Raw genomic sequence first — 14976 nt, forward strand, 5'->3', positions numbered from 1 at the left:
AACATGTTACATTTAAATAAGTTCTTCCTTCCTTTTGCCTTTTCAGTTTTTTCATTTATTTTGACGTGCTATCTAGAACCTAAATTAGCCAAGGAGCTCGTAAGATAACCAAATGGTTCCTTTTATCTTCTGCTTGCCCATCATTTTAACTAATAACTTAATAAATTCTGTATATTACCTCAGCAAGATTGTAAGGATCAACTATGTACACTGAAAAAAGCACAAATAAAGATTATTATTATTATTATTATTATTATTATTATTATTATTATTTTGCAAGCTTGTTTTAAGGCTGTCTCTCTCAGTCACTGTCAATGATTTGCCAAAGAGCGAGACGAGGTTTTGATTTTGGTCGCGGCATATTTGCTGAAATTTGAGTTTCTCGCAATTTTATCGCGCGTTTTGACTTCATTTTGTCCCTTCTCGCTTTGTTTTGTAGTAAAAAAAAATTGACATCAGTTTTACATGCGTCTGTCCGCATGAATTTCGTCATAACATTGTTAAAGTAGTCGGCGGATTTGACACCGTTATGACGAAAAATGGCGTCAATTTGTTAAATGTCAAACAATATTTGTACTTTTTCCCTATTCTATTTACAGACTTCAGACCCAATGGGTTTCAGATATTTCATTCGCCTGATTGTCCTCTTGGTTAAAGTCCTCAATCACTGTTACTCTCGAGGAGTGTAGTCTTCGCGTGAGGCAACTGAAGGTGGGGCAACAATTGCCAAACCGATTTCGGAGATCTCGTAACTGATCCATAGAATCAACAAGACATGTTAAAGTGCAGGACATGAGACTCAGGCCTACCAAATAGGGCAGTTCAAAGAGTATGGCATAAAATACGAGGCGGGTCTTAGACGATTCCCCATGATCTACTTTAAAGGCGAGAGATTCCAGGTGAACATAATCTCCAAAACCGATAGTTGTGAAAGTTGTAAACCACGCGTACAGTCCTTCAATGAAGCTCCAGTCTTCAAGATAGTTGATTGACACGCCTGTTCCGGAGATGAGCAGGACAATGATTAATAAACATGACACAAAAAAGGTTTTCATTTTAACGTGTGTTGGTGCAGCTCTCTTGAGCAAACCGGTTTCTGTTTTGATGACAAGAAACCTGATACAAGTAGCCGAAAGTTCACCTGCTGCTTTCATGGCCAACATGGTTAACGGAATACCAAAGATACAAAAGATGATCGTGACACCTTGGCCGAGCTGTGTTTTAGGCGTGATGTGTCCAAACCCTAAAAATAATCAACCATGCAATAATGAATGCATCATCATCATCATCATCATCATCATCATCATCATCATATTCTTTACTTAAACACGATAGAGTTTAAAGCTCACAGCTTGTGGGGTCATGTGAAAATAATTACATTATTAAACGACAGTCGACTCCTGATAACTCGAACCCTCGCTTACTAAAACCTCGCGCAAACCCGAACCAATTTTTCTTTTCTTCCAGACCATTTCCTATATATTATTTTACCCTCGATAACTCGAACCTTTTTCAATTTCCCTTGAAGGTTTGAGTTATCGGAAGTCGACTGTATATTAAAATAGTGATAACATTACTTACAGAACACAATTACCATGGTTAAAAGTAAAAAAAAAAAGAATATTAGTTTTTAAGAAAAAGAAATGTTCAAATGAGTTTGCGTATTTACATGTAAAAAATCGACTACATCAATTAGGCATAACATGTAAAATATTTTGAAGCATTTGAAATATTGGTAGTGCCTCGGCAGCGACTGGGACGACTGTGCGCTAAAATCAAGTTCCTTAAAAGAAAAGGCTTTCTTCACTTTGCAATAAAAACAGTAAACTGGCCCGTAAAGTGACTCGAGACAGCGTTCCAAGGGATAGTTCCTCTATAGCTTATAGAGTTTTTAAGAAACTTTGAATTAAAACGCGGGACGATTACGCTATCACTCCCTCTAAAGTTGTATGCAGTGCGAGGTAAGAAAGAGCCGCAGGTACCTCACCTATAAAGTAATTAATCGAAGCTAATAATAAAAGGTTAAAGTGTTCCAATTCGAGTGTTGGTAGACGTATTGTGAGGTAAGTTATATATTATTCTGGTTGCTCTTCGGTGAAGTAATTCAAAGGACTGTAGAAGGTCTGTATTTGGACAGCCGCCCGAAACGAACAGCCAGTATAAAACGGATGGCAATGTTATTTCGAAGTGCAAGTCCAATAGGGCTTTTCGGCTGAAAAACGAACTCCTTTTCAAGAGATTCAGCTTATTAAGGGTGCGTTCGATTGGGAAATTCGGATTTAGACGAATCCACTATGGACAAGGATTCGTCGGTTCCTTTGATGCGACATGATCCGAATGATCTGAGGGTGCGTTCGATTGGGAAATCCGGATTTAGATTTTCAAAATCTAAATCCGGATTTCCCAATCGAACGCACCCTAACAAAGTCCTCTTTTTATATCTGAAAGATGGTGTACCCGGGAAAGTCTGTCGTTGAAAGTAATGCCCAGAAGACGAGTATGTTTTACCCAGTTGATCCGTGCCTCTCCAATAGTCACAGGAATTAGCGGCCGGCCCGGTGTGCCGTTTTCTCATCAAAAGCATAACTTCGGACGTAGCCTAGTGTGGGGTTAACGAGTTCTCTAGGCGCCAGCTGTTCAGTTCAGATAAAGATCTATTTAAAGAAGTTACAGTGCTATCGACAGTGTCGCCAATACAATAAACGGTGGTGCCGGTGTCATCCCCGTACATAAAAGTAGAGCCGGAAGTGACAGCACTTGGAAGGTCATTAGAGTACAAAGCGAGCAACGTGGGGCTCAGTACTGAGCCTTGGAGAATCATGCAGGTAACGTTTAGCACAGTTGAGTGGTGGCCATTTACTACCGAAGATTGAGTTCTGGCAGTTAGATAGTCAGTCAGCCATGATAGTAGGGTACATTTCAATCGGTAAAGGTTTCTCCGAGGTTTGCGCAGAATGAGAATAGGCCAGTCAAGGGTGAGACAATGGCAGGCTCAGCTAGTTTTAATAATTTTGGTGGAATGTCATCTGGGCCTGCTGATTTACTCGGTTTGATAGCTTTTAGTTTGCGCCGGACCGAATCCTCGCAGTCGGTGATATCAGTCACAGAGGGCAGTGAGCCAGTGCGATCGCTCTGCTATAGATTAATTGCTATTGGCTCGTCCAAGTCTAGATCCGATATTAGCAAAGAAATCCTTTATTAAGTTTGCCTTTTCTGTATCATTGACGGCAAGGCTTCCATCCTCCCTCTTTTATGGACCAATCCTATTTCTTCTAACTGGAAGTAAGCCGCTGCAATGGACTGTCGGAAATTTTTTGACTCGCACGCAATCATTTAACTTTCTAAGTTATGCAGTAAGGACAAACCAAATGTCTTACCTATCGTAGTTAGAGCAGCGAAAACAAATCCGCAACTGTTTATGTACGTCCAGTCCTTTTCCTCGTGTTCAATCACCGCTGCGGCGGCTTCTCTGACAAAGCTTCCAAAGTCGTTATCCGTCATGTTATACTTCTGACTTATTACCTTCCTCAGTTCTTGCAGCTTTCGTACCATTCTATCGTGTGATAATTCATCTGTTTTTTCTATCAACGTGAAAATCCAAGCAACGAATAAAGCGTACCCGTAAAACAATCCAAACCTAATCAATGTCTTTCCAAGAAGTGTATTCATTTTCCTATTGAAATGTGAAAGGAGAAAGAAAACACGCAGACATTAGTTCAGTTTTTTTTTTGTAAGTCTATTCGCCCCTTACCAAAAGCGGGACAGAGGTTGTGAATATCGGTAAATATGGTCTGAAGGTCGTTATCACCTCATATATTCGGATTTAGTTTAAAAAGATCTCAAGATTTCTTTGAAAAAACGTTAGTTCAAAATTTTGCGGCGACACTGGAAAACTATAACCCTTTTCGTTTTTGGAGAGGCAAATAAATCGATAAAAATGCGAAGTAACGACAGCTAGCATTTTCAAAAAACCTTCGACAGCTTGTAAATACATGAATAAGATTCCGTTTCCCGAAATCCTCCGGCGACTAAAATTTTCACCTAAAGCACCCCAAGATATTATACTGTATAAGCTTATTTAAAGATGGTTTTAAAAGGCCACCAAACGACCTAGAAATACAGGAGGCAACATTTGGGGCCCCCTGTTGGTGGACCTTGAATGAGAGCAAGCATCGCCGGATCCCATAATGGGGGGAGGTGACTTGGCAGGGGGGGCAAGAATAACAGGAATATCTAACAATTATTCACCGAAGTAGAGGTAAATATCCACCACTTTCACCGATAATGAGGTGAATAAAAAATAGATGAATGAATAACTAGATAAATAAATAAATAAATACATAAATAAATAAATAAATAAATAAATAAATAAATACTGAGGTGAATAACTGTTTTAGTATATATATATATCACACTAGCTAAATAACTAGCGGACCAAAAAAATTACTTTATTTCTGACAATAACTATACCGACATATGGTCGGAAATTAAACTAGTGCAAATCTCGCCGAGCGATGCTCATTCGCAGTTAGCAATAATTCCCGTCATATAAAACTTCTGGAGGCACTTGTTTAACTGCCCGGGTGTCATTCATTCAATTGGTGTTTTTTCCCGTCTTGAAATAATGCCGCAAATAATTAGATGTTTCATCTTCAACTTTTATAGTGCTCGACAGTGTACGGTAACTTTGATATTTTTGCTTTAGAAGATGAAGTTGGAAAGATTTTAAAAATAACTTAACATTTACTGCCAAGCAGTAAAGCAGTGAAAAACATACCTTAAAAGTGCATTAAATTTCTATAATGTCATTATTAAAAGGTCTGGATAGTAGCAGATATGTCGTTATTCTAAGGAACCACACGAAACATGTTTTTAAATTTAAAAAGTGTGGTGTTGTTCCCTAGGATAATGTCATTATTACAAGTAAGAAAAATAAAATAACTCGCAACACGGGTGAAGCGGGTATCATTGTGCCGACAAATTATGTGCAGCACCTTTAGTATTGAGATATCTTTACATAACAATTAACTATGGTAACATCTTAACTATTATGTTTTACTCATCACCACCTCGTTGTGAGGCCGTTGTTCTTAGACTTATTGTTTTCAGTCTTTTATTGAGCAGTTTCCCCATTTTAGGGCTATTTAGTTTTGCTTTAGTTGCATAGTTATGTACGGTAAAGACTATACATGTACAAGAGATGGAAATTCGCCGAAAACCTCAAAAATCTTAAATTCACCGAGAACTAGCGTATGCACGTCTCGCCGAGAACACCGCAATTCTAGTAGCAAAAAAGATAGGACTATTTATGGAATAAATGCGTAGGAAACGCTAAGGGGTTCTAATGAGAAGGATAGGCGCGCCAGAAGGGCGTAAATTAAGCGCAAGGAAAATGCAATTGGCAACATTAAGAAGTTGCGGTGTTGATTGCCCATTAACAGATTAGTTGCTTCATTTCCGGTCCCTGAACTTTAAGCAACTTTCACAAATAAATTCACTGAGCAACTAAAAGACCTAATACTGCAGCTAGGTTCCCAAAACTGCTCCTTAAAGATGATCAATAAAAGAGTAATGAGGCTTAAATCATCCAAGTTCAATGTTCAGTCTTTTCCATTCTCAAGGAGACACAGTTTGGTTATAAGTCTTGATAAAATGGTGGACGTCCCTGAAACCGTGGCAGATTTTATGAATCCATCCTTTCCTGAGTGGACTTAAACGATACGCCCCAAAGGCTATCGACCACGGTGAACTCTTTCATCTGCAAAAAAGATCACCAACAGCAAAATTCCAACGTGGTTTGATCCATTTCTGTCGTTCTTGTTGAGAGGGCAAGTATTGTGCTAGCCATCTCTTCAAAAAGACATTGGTGAGGTACTGGACTTGTCTCCAGCGATTCCGGCAATAAAAACTTCCTTCACGAACGTGCACACCAGGAGGCAATTTATTCAGGTTTGATCGCTGAAGAAACGGGTGATTCGGAGTCAAAGGTTCTAGATCAGTGGAGTTGTCACTGTTAGGAGTTAACGGGCGACTGTTAAGATTTCGACTCTTCGATTTCGGCCATCAAGATACGCAGGATTTCTCCAGAAATCAGTTGTTCACGTAGAAGACTTCTGAGGATCTTTCGTATGCAGCGTATGATTTGTTCCATACCCCTCCCATGTGAGAGGCACCAGGGGGGGTTAAATTTCTATTCGATATTCCTCTGGCGAAGGAAAGTCTTGATTCCTTCTGGTTCCAATTCTCTAACGCTTCCTTTAACTCTCTTTCTGCACAGCAAAGGTTAGTTCCATTGTCGCTCCTTGCAACCTTGGGGTTTCCTATCCGGCTGATAAACCTTTGTAAGGCATTAATAAATGAATCTGTCTGGAGAGACTCGGTTACTTCAATATGGGTGGCCCTCGTCGTAAGTCACGAGAAAAAACATCCGTAATGTTTCACGGTACTTCTTCCTTGCTTTACGTACAGCGGACCAAAAAAGTCGATGCCCACATAGGAAAATGGCGGCTCCAAAGGAATCAATTGTTTTCGGCGGGAACGTTTGCCAATACTTGCTGGCCACGAACCGCATTTTGCTTCCGACGCGTTAAGCAACCACCAGGCACTTTACGAACAGCCGCTCGTCCTTTGACGATCCAGTATTTCTGCCGCAAACGCGAGAGAACATATTCTTCTCCAAAATGGTCGACGGACTTGTGATGTTCCATAATGAGCAATTTTAGAATATGATGATTGTGTGGCAACAACAACTGGTGTTTTGACTCGTAGGCCAGTGGCGCGTTGTCAAGTCTTCCGCCAACCCTTAACTCCCCTTCCTTTTAAATAGATCCAAACGAACCGGCATTTCTCAGGCTTTCTCTTTCTCTTGCCTTGTAGACTTTGAATTTGGGAGGGCATCAATGACTTCAGGAAAGGACACTTTTTGCCAGTAGCTTTGTGATCAACTTCTCTGCGGACTTCCAATTCTCCAGGGATAATTCTTCAGGCGGATGCGGAACATCAAGCTCGACTATGGGTTCCCTCTTGGAATGGATTATCCTCCGGATGTAATACTTGAATTGCAATATCCAGGTCACCCCCTTCTTAAGAGCATACCACGAAGAATATCGCTGAATCATCAGGTCTAACATGCGCACGTCTGTCACCTTAGTAATTTGATACGCTTGAACTTGCTTTTTAATCTCCGGATCTTGATCCGAAATTGGTGCCAAAGGATCTGGGAAGATTGGCCAAGATGTTTGTTCACTCATCAGGAATTAAGGTCCATGGAACCATTTATCTTGGCTTAGCAGTCTTTCAACTGTAAACCCCTGTACTTGCATCATCAGCAGGGGTTCCTGTTTGCATCCACAAAGTTCCATTGAGAAGGCTTCGAACCATTATGAATAACTGCTAATCGGCTCGCAGCAAACGTTTGGAATCTTTTGTTTTCGTTCCGGATGTACTGGAAGACCGCAGAAGAGTCTGTCCAAAAGACTGATCTGTCGATGCTTATCTCCAATTCTTTTCTCAACGTTCGGTCCAGTCTGACCGCAAGTACTGCTGCTGATAGTTCAAGCCTAGGTACGTTCATTGGCTTGACGTGATCCAAATGCGTTTTCGCTGTGACAAAACTGTAGTGGATCTCTTTGACTTTGTTGATGGATCTCAATTACGAAAACGCACCGCCATGTGCAACGCATCAGCGAAGTGGTGGATTTCTGTAACTGTTTGAGAACCAAAATCAATCGGCTTAAAGCTGCGTGGAATCGCGATATACCTCCCAGCGTAAGCTTTCGTCTTGGCCTATGTGCTCGTCCCAGTCATAGCCTGTCTTGCAAAGGTCTTGAATCAGCTTCTTCGCTAGAAGAATAAACGATGCCAGAATACCAAGCGGGTCATATACCGAACTGGTTACGGACAAAATGCCTCTGCAAGTTGGGGGCTTGTCTCTTGCAGTTATCTTGAAGGTTAGCGTATCTGTATCCACATTCCATTGGATCCCTAGGGTACGTTCAACCGAAAGGAACCCAGCATTCAAATCGAGGTCAAAGACTGACGACGCTCTCTCGGACCTTGGGATACCATCCAAGATATCTTTGTCCTTGCATAACCATTTCGTCAAACTGAATCCTCCTTTGGACAGCAGCTCTGAGAGTTCCTTTCTCAAATTTTTGGCCACACTTGAAGACTCCACAGACCTCAAGCAGTCGTCCACTCAAAAATTCAGGCTCTCCTCTTCCGCCACACCTTTCATCCATCACTCAGAACGCTTCAGGGGCGTCACATCCTATGAGCAACTTGACTTCCTTCAGTTTTGAGCTCTAAGAATTCGATGCCACTTAGATGGGGCCATGAATTCACGTCTCCATCTTTAGGAATACTGCTTTCAGATATGTTTAGGTGGTCGACAGTCCAGGCTTTTGGTACTTCCAGACTTGAGTCACCGGAATTGATTCGATAGACAGAAGCACTTCTAGGCCATTTTTCGGACTGTCCCTCATTTTTTGAGTTGTCAAGAAGACGTTTCTTGGTTTTCCCTCTAACTCCAACTGCTCAACCAAACTTCTGTCGCACAGAGTTACATCAGATTCGACCACCTTATCCAAAGGTTTGCCACGTACTCTCATGGAGACGATCCTTAAAAGTACTGCATTGGATGAATTGCTCTTTGAATCATGCTCGAAGGCCCCAATTACGTGATTCTGAGCAGTAATAATGTCAGAACGGACGTTGTCGCTACCACTGGAATCCACCACGGAATGATGTACTGCTTGGGAAGGCGAAAAAGTCGAGGGAGGACTTGGTGGATATAAAACTGTCATGTGCTTCATACTGCAGCCTTCAAAGTAACAGCCATTTCTTAGCATACATCCCTCGGCCATGTGACCAACTTTAAAGCAATTCTCACAGAACTTAGAGTCATGTATTATCTTAATACGATCACCATATGACTTCCTCTTGAATTTTTCAAAGTTCAACAACTGATGCATCTCGTTGCAAACGAGACATTTTCTGGGAGAGGAAGTCGTCTTGTCTTTGATAGGCAGTCTCTGCTCCTCCCATGCTCTTTCATAACGAGGAGTACAAGCTTCTAGGTTTCTGGAACTTCCTTGAGTCGAAAGGGTAGACGCTTGTGACTCTTCTGGACTATCCACGCTGTCAACAATCGCGATATTTGCCCGTTCAAATCTATCGAAGGCCGACTTTAAAACTAGCAACCTCAGTTCAGCGATTTTTAAATTTTCACTGTTCACTAGCAACGGCCTGATTTCTTGACAAATTCTGGTCAAATGTCTTTTGTGTGCTGCGCACGATCTTTTCAAAGCGTGATATCCTTTACTTGTCTGCACTTCTGAGAACGGTTCGTCAACGCCAAAATCAATATTTCCACAACCAATATTAGCTTCCATTGTTCAAAGCACAGTTCAGTCAGCCATAGTTTTTGAATGAATGTAATGACCGCAACAACAATCAAACGTTCCCTATTTTGAAATTGTTTAAAACAAAAAAGATAGGAAGAAAAACGGACAACAACCAAACTGAGAAAACGAAGAAAACGGAGAAAACGTTTCAACTGAAAAAAAAAAAAAAACAAGCAAAATTCATGGGTGTTACATAAGCTAATTAACAAAAAAATAAACGAAAATGAAGCCTATAACAACAGAAAAAAAAATAGCCAATACTTACAAACTATGGAATGGCTAGAAAGGTAAGAGATGAAAATTCTCCGAGAACAGCAAAATCTTAAATTCAACCAGAACAGCGTACATCTACGACTCGCCGAGAACAGCGCAATACTAGTAGCAAAAAAGAGAGCGACAACAGCAGAATAGGACTATTTATGGAAGAAATGTGTAGGAAACGCTAAAGGCTGTTAATGAGTAGAATAGGCGCGCCAGAAGGGCGTAAATTAAGCGCAATGAAAATACAATTGGCAACGCTAAAAAGTCGCGGTGTTGATTGCCCGTTGAAATGTGTAGTTGTTGTGGTGTGAGCTGAACATCAACTGCTGGCATTGAGACCTGGTAATCATCGTCGTCAACGGGAAAGGTCCATCTGGATCAAACCCATACAATGGAATTTGATTTAGATCTAGAATACTCTCAACTCCAGAGTATCCAGAGTGCATGTTCTCCAAAATCCCAGAGGCAAAAATTTGTAGGGGAGATTACTGATGTTCACCGGAGACGGGGTGATTGTTCCATTGACCAGTGAAGTGTTGCAATGCCCTGTTTATCCTTGTGTGTAGACAAAGTGCAATGAAAATAAATGTACTTCGTTTAACGGGTCAAGAAGACCCGTGTCTTCCATTCCACTAAAGATATTGGCAAAGTGACAAGGGACACCAGCATAAACGTCGCTATGAGCGCGCTCAACACGGCAGTTGTGGACAGAGCTTCCCGTTATGATACTTCCTCTGTCCTGTCCTCTATTTCCCAACATGTACTGTGCCACCCCATCATTTTCCAGTCCATGACGCTTCTTACTCTTGAAGGTAAGCCAAACTCTTGTACTCCCTCAGTTAGGGTGGTATACACAATAACCCTCGAATACCATCAACACAGCAATGCACAACAAACCTGTACCTGGCAAGCTTGTGGTTACCGTTTTTGTGCCACAAAGCGTTTGGCGTTGGTAAAGAGTACTTTCGACGGTAAACCGGAGTACTTCAGCGAAGTGCTGTCCCAAGCAGTTCTTGTCTACAAAGACAGTTGCGAACCTTCCATCGCTGGATTCGAAATCCCCTTGCTCGAAGAGCTCCAAGAAATCTTCGTTGTCCAATGTTTGGAGTAATGCTAGTTATTTCTTTGACAGCGTCTTCAAGCTGAGAATCTGAAAAGAAGTTACACTTGAATTACAAAGTTTGAAGTATCGTACATCATAGAGTGAGATGGGATTTTGGGGAACCTAAAATACTTTGGCCAAGGGTATGGCGTCTACGATTTATTTTACCCGAGACTATATCTTTTTTTTTTTTTTGATGTTGACCATCCCCTTCTTCGCAGAAACCCTTATCCAAACACACTGATAAGCTTAAAACCAAATAAGCTACTAGTATAAAAAACCACAGTCTGTAAATTACTACGCACCTGACAATGCAGTCCAGTTTTCGCTGCCATCATTCAAATTTAATTCGCGTCTTCTTCGAAGTAAAGTACTTTAATTGATACCTTACAAGCTAGCGATTTTCACCCAGGAGAAATGCAGCTCGCGTAAGAATTGTATCTGCTTTCTTTCGATGACGATGACTGGTCTTCCTTCACCTGTTCGTTTAGTGGTAGGACAAGCGAACGAATTTGATACCATTGCCTCAACTGAATTTCTTTCCTCATACTTTGTCATTATACGAAAAACAAAGCGTACTTTTGTCAAAACAGCTTCTGTAATTGTAATTGTCTCGAAATCTTGAAGGACAGAATCCCTATAATGCAATACACTGTGCAATAGCAATTGTAAAGTTAAAATTGCATCTTCCAGGCGCAAGTTAGCTTGTTCAACTGAAGTAATCAAGTAATCAATAGTTCAAAGCAATCAACAGAGCAGGGATGGCGCAGTGGGTGAGCACTTGGCTCCCACCAATGTGGCCCGGGTTCGATTCCCGGTCTCGGCGTCATATGTGGGTTGAGTTTGTTGTTGGTTCTCGTCCCTGCTCCGAGGGTTTTTCTCCGGGTGTTCCGGTTTTCCTCCCTCCACAAAAACCAACATTTCCAAATACCAATTTGACCTGGAAACAGCGAAGAGACGAGCCACTCCGTGGATTCCACTGAAATTCCTATTCATTTTTATTTTTATTTTTTTTGAACGGAGACATCTTGTGTGTTCAAAGTCTGATTACCAATCAACAGGGTACGAAGAGACTCTACGAAGTTGTAAAGGCCTCCCTCGTTGCCATGTCTTAAAGTTCCATCCGCCATTTTGCTCTTGAAATTGGCGGAAAATTGCATCGCGGTCATATGATCACGCGTTGCTTCTACACAAGACATACATCAGTATAATACTCGCTCAGCATATTCTGGTAACTACTATATTAATTATTCTAGGCTCAATCATCATAAAATTCTTTTTTTATTGTTGGAGCTAAAATTTGGAACATCATTCCCGAAAGCTATCGAAGACTACCTAGGCACATATTAAAAAAGAAAATTCAAGCATTACTATTTGTAACTTTAGAAACTCTGGACAGTTATGCTGACACTAGCACTCTTATTTCTGAAATAAAAAAAGTCATCTTAATTATAACTCAATCATAAATCATAATATTTTTCTTCACTTGTCATTACTTTTTACTCTTTTGACCAATAATGTATTCAAAATTGATTTTTTTAACGCCTTCAATCAGTAATTCGTGTATGTATGTCCTTAACACCGCCCGTCTAGATTAACTCGCTATTTGCAGGCGGTGTTCATTGTAAGTAACTTTTTGAAAAACTTAATAAACTTGAACATGAACTTGTTGCATACTAATTACAAAGAAAATAAAAAATGCTGCTCGGAACGAAAACCAGTATGGAATAAATATAAAAAATATAGAACGCATATAAAATAAAGAGAACAAAATAAAAAAAATAGATGAGCTAAACACGTATATATAAATTGTTAGGAAGAGATATAAAAAATATAGAATCAAAATAAAAAATATACAGAAAGGAAATAAAAAATATGGCACAAAAATGTAGTGAATGAATTGTATATTAAAGCGGAAGTATCATGCAAATTTTCTGTCATTTCAAAACCCAAAAATGTTTGTCTGTCAGCAGAAACAACAAAATAATTGTCAAGTTTGTTATGAATTATCCCCCCAGTGCAATAAAACTATTGATTAGTACCTCTGGCCAGAGGTAGGAATGGATTGAAACTTGAAAAACGTTAGGCTAATGTTTTTCAAGTTCTCGCATTTTTGTTTCCAAAATGAGCTAGTCAGAACAGATCTCGAGTTGTTCCTTTCAAGAACTTAGTTGATTTCTTTCCTTTCAAATTCCTCTAGAATTATTTGGCAGCTGATTGAAGGTCTTATTTCATCATTTGTAACAAAAGATATAAAAAACCCCATGGTACTTCCCCTTTAAGGTTGTTTGAATATTGACTGGAAAGGCGCGCCATAAGTGTCGTCACTTTTTCCCTTTTCCATTTGAGAAAAGCCACGTACTTCGATTGCATCTTTAGCGCTTGTTAGTCGTCTCTGATTCTTTTGAATTAAAGCAATGTGGACTTATATCAGACATTGATAGTTGCTATGTGATAATGATACATGTACTTCGGCAATCATAGTGAACAGAGGTGTATAGAATTTTTGCTCTGAGCTGATCCGAGGAGCGAACCCTGTGTTGATGCTTTGTCGATTTCAGTAAAAAAAAATGTTTAACTGGTTCCATAACCATGCTTTTGCTGGTTAGAACAACCGATAAATTTCCGCTTAGCTCAGGGCTCTGTATTTTAGACAGGTTTATTCAAGACGAGTAGATAACAAAGCGATGTCTTCCTAATTGGTATATAAGCATTTATATGCTAGTTAAAATTAGTCAGTTGCCAAAATTCACAGTCATTTTCATACGTACCTTAATTGCACAAATATTGAACCCAACGTACGTTATGGGGCTTATTTCTTGTGCTACAGCTTTGAAAAATCTGTTATTCACTGGACTTAGCTGTCGACTCAAAAGTGGTGGCTTCGTAAATCATTCATGGAGTGTCACCGATTTACATTAAAATAGTTCGGACTGACTTTTCAATTATATTGAAAAAGCAAACAACACAGTAGTATAGAACATCCACCTGCTAAATTCATTGAATTGAGTTAAAACTGTCTTACTATTTCGTATTTCATAAATGATTCAGGCCAGATTGAAAAGAACGTCTGTCGACGATGAAAGAAACGAAACGGGCGACAGAAAGTGAATCCCTTCCAGGGCTGACCGAGGTCAAAATAATCTGTAAGTGATTCTATAAAAGCATAGAAATCCAACTTAGCAACGGCTTTTATGAACTTTCCATAATTAAGAAAATTCGAGAAAAACAAATATCTGTAGTTTATTTACTTTATTAGACTTTTTTGAAAGAAATGTACATGTTGTATTAAGAAAGTCAATAGCTTCTGTGTGAATTAATAAACAGACAGCGCTGTGTTCTACATAAACCTTAGGGTTGTAGTATAGACAGATAATTCTATGGTTTCTGCGGGACATCAGTTCTAGATAAATACCTCTGGTAATATTTCAAAGTTGGACAATTTGGAACTGAATATTGCCAGAGGTTTTTGTCCCAAATAGCCCCTTGAAACTGTTGAATTACATATACAAATCACACTATTCTTTCAAAAAAATTCAACAAGAATACTCGCTTAAAGTCGATACCCATTTGAAGACTCTCTTGTTGTAATCTATAGCTGTTTTCAGAACGACTTGTCCTCGAGTATTCTAAACTGTATTTTCGCTGAATCAGATAACCTGCAGCTCCATTGTATTTGAGTCTAGGCGCATTGTTTTGTTGTTCGTTTTTTTGTCTTCTCGACCAATAATGTGAATCGAACACGAACAGATTTATTGGGTGCCCTTGCAGTTCAGGCCTGCTTTTTTTTACCGATTGATGATGGTTTTCTTTTGATCAATAATATGTGTTTTCTGCCGACCTGAAACCAGCTCACTACTCAGCAAGCAATAGTATGTCTTCCTTTATTATTTTATATGGAAACAATAAAGGCGAAGAATTAAAGCATCAGATATACTGCAAGTCAGTACTTTCAAACGTTATTTAAACCAATTGTATTGTAACTGTATAATTATTGACTGTACCACTGAGGAAAATTATTCAGTTATGAAATTTATCTTTTGTTGGTCCAAATGAGAATCTGACATTTTAATTTTTTCCTCTTTCGAGTGGATATTCCGGAATATCTATCAAACATGTCAAGCAGCCTCGCCTCATGATATTCAGTGCTCATATTGACTGATGTTGGCCAACCCTTTTTTAAACGTGAACTGTTAGTTTTTCTCACAA

The 14976-nt window shown here is 39.7% G+C and overlaps 1 protein-coding gene across 3 annotated transcripts; it reads right to left on the reverse strand.

Moving 5' to 3' along the window:
* Positions 1–274: 274 nt before the first annotated feature.
* Positions 275–13633, reverse strand: LOC146460177 (potassium channel subfamily K member 9-like). 3 transcript variants are annotated; one of them, XM_085088465.1, is made up of 3 exons: positions 13539–13633; positions 3378–3673; positions 275–997 (listed from the first exon to the last, which is right to left on the reverse strand). In XM_085088465.1, the coding sequence occupies exons 2-3, from the start codon at positions 3667–3669 to the stop codon at positions 603–605; spliced, it is 687 nt and encodes a 228-aa protein (XP_084944591.1). In that variant the 5' UTR covers positions 3670–3673; positions 13539–13633; the 3' UTR covers positions 275–602. The 3 variants fall into 3 exon arrangements, with proteins under 3 accessions (XP_084944591.1, XP_084944589.1, XP_084944590.1); XM_085088463.1 differs by having other exon boundaries at positions 280–1243; XM_085088464.1 differs by lacking the exon at positions 13539–13633 and having other exon boundaries at positions 280–1243; positions 3378–4050.
* Between the last annotated feature and the right edge of the window lie 1343 nt (positions 13634–14976).

This window comes from Pavona decussata, unplaced genomic scaffold (assembly GCF_977016875.1).
Source record: "Pavona decussata unplaced genomic scaffold, jaPavDecu1.1 SCAFFOLD_214, whole genome shotgun sequence".
Taxonomy (NCBI): Eukaryota; Metazoa; Cnidaria; class Anthozoa; order Scleractinia; family Agariciidae; genus Pavona; species Pavona decussata.

Excerpts from the sequence above, each read along its gene's own strand:
- LOC146460177 (XM_085088463.1), bottom strand. The coding sequence starts at position 3,669 with ATGAATACACTTCTTGGAAAGACATTGATTAGGTTTGGATTGTTTTAC. Across the intron at positions 1,244-3,377 it reads CGCTGCTCTAACTACGATAG|GGTTTGGACACATCACGCCT; the intron begins GTAAGACATTTG and ends GATTATTTTTAG.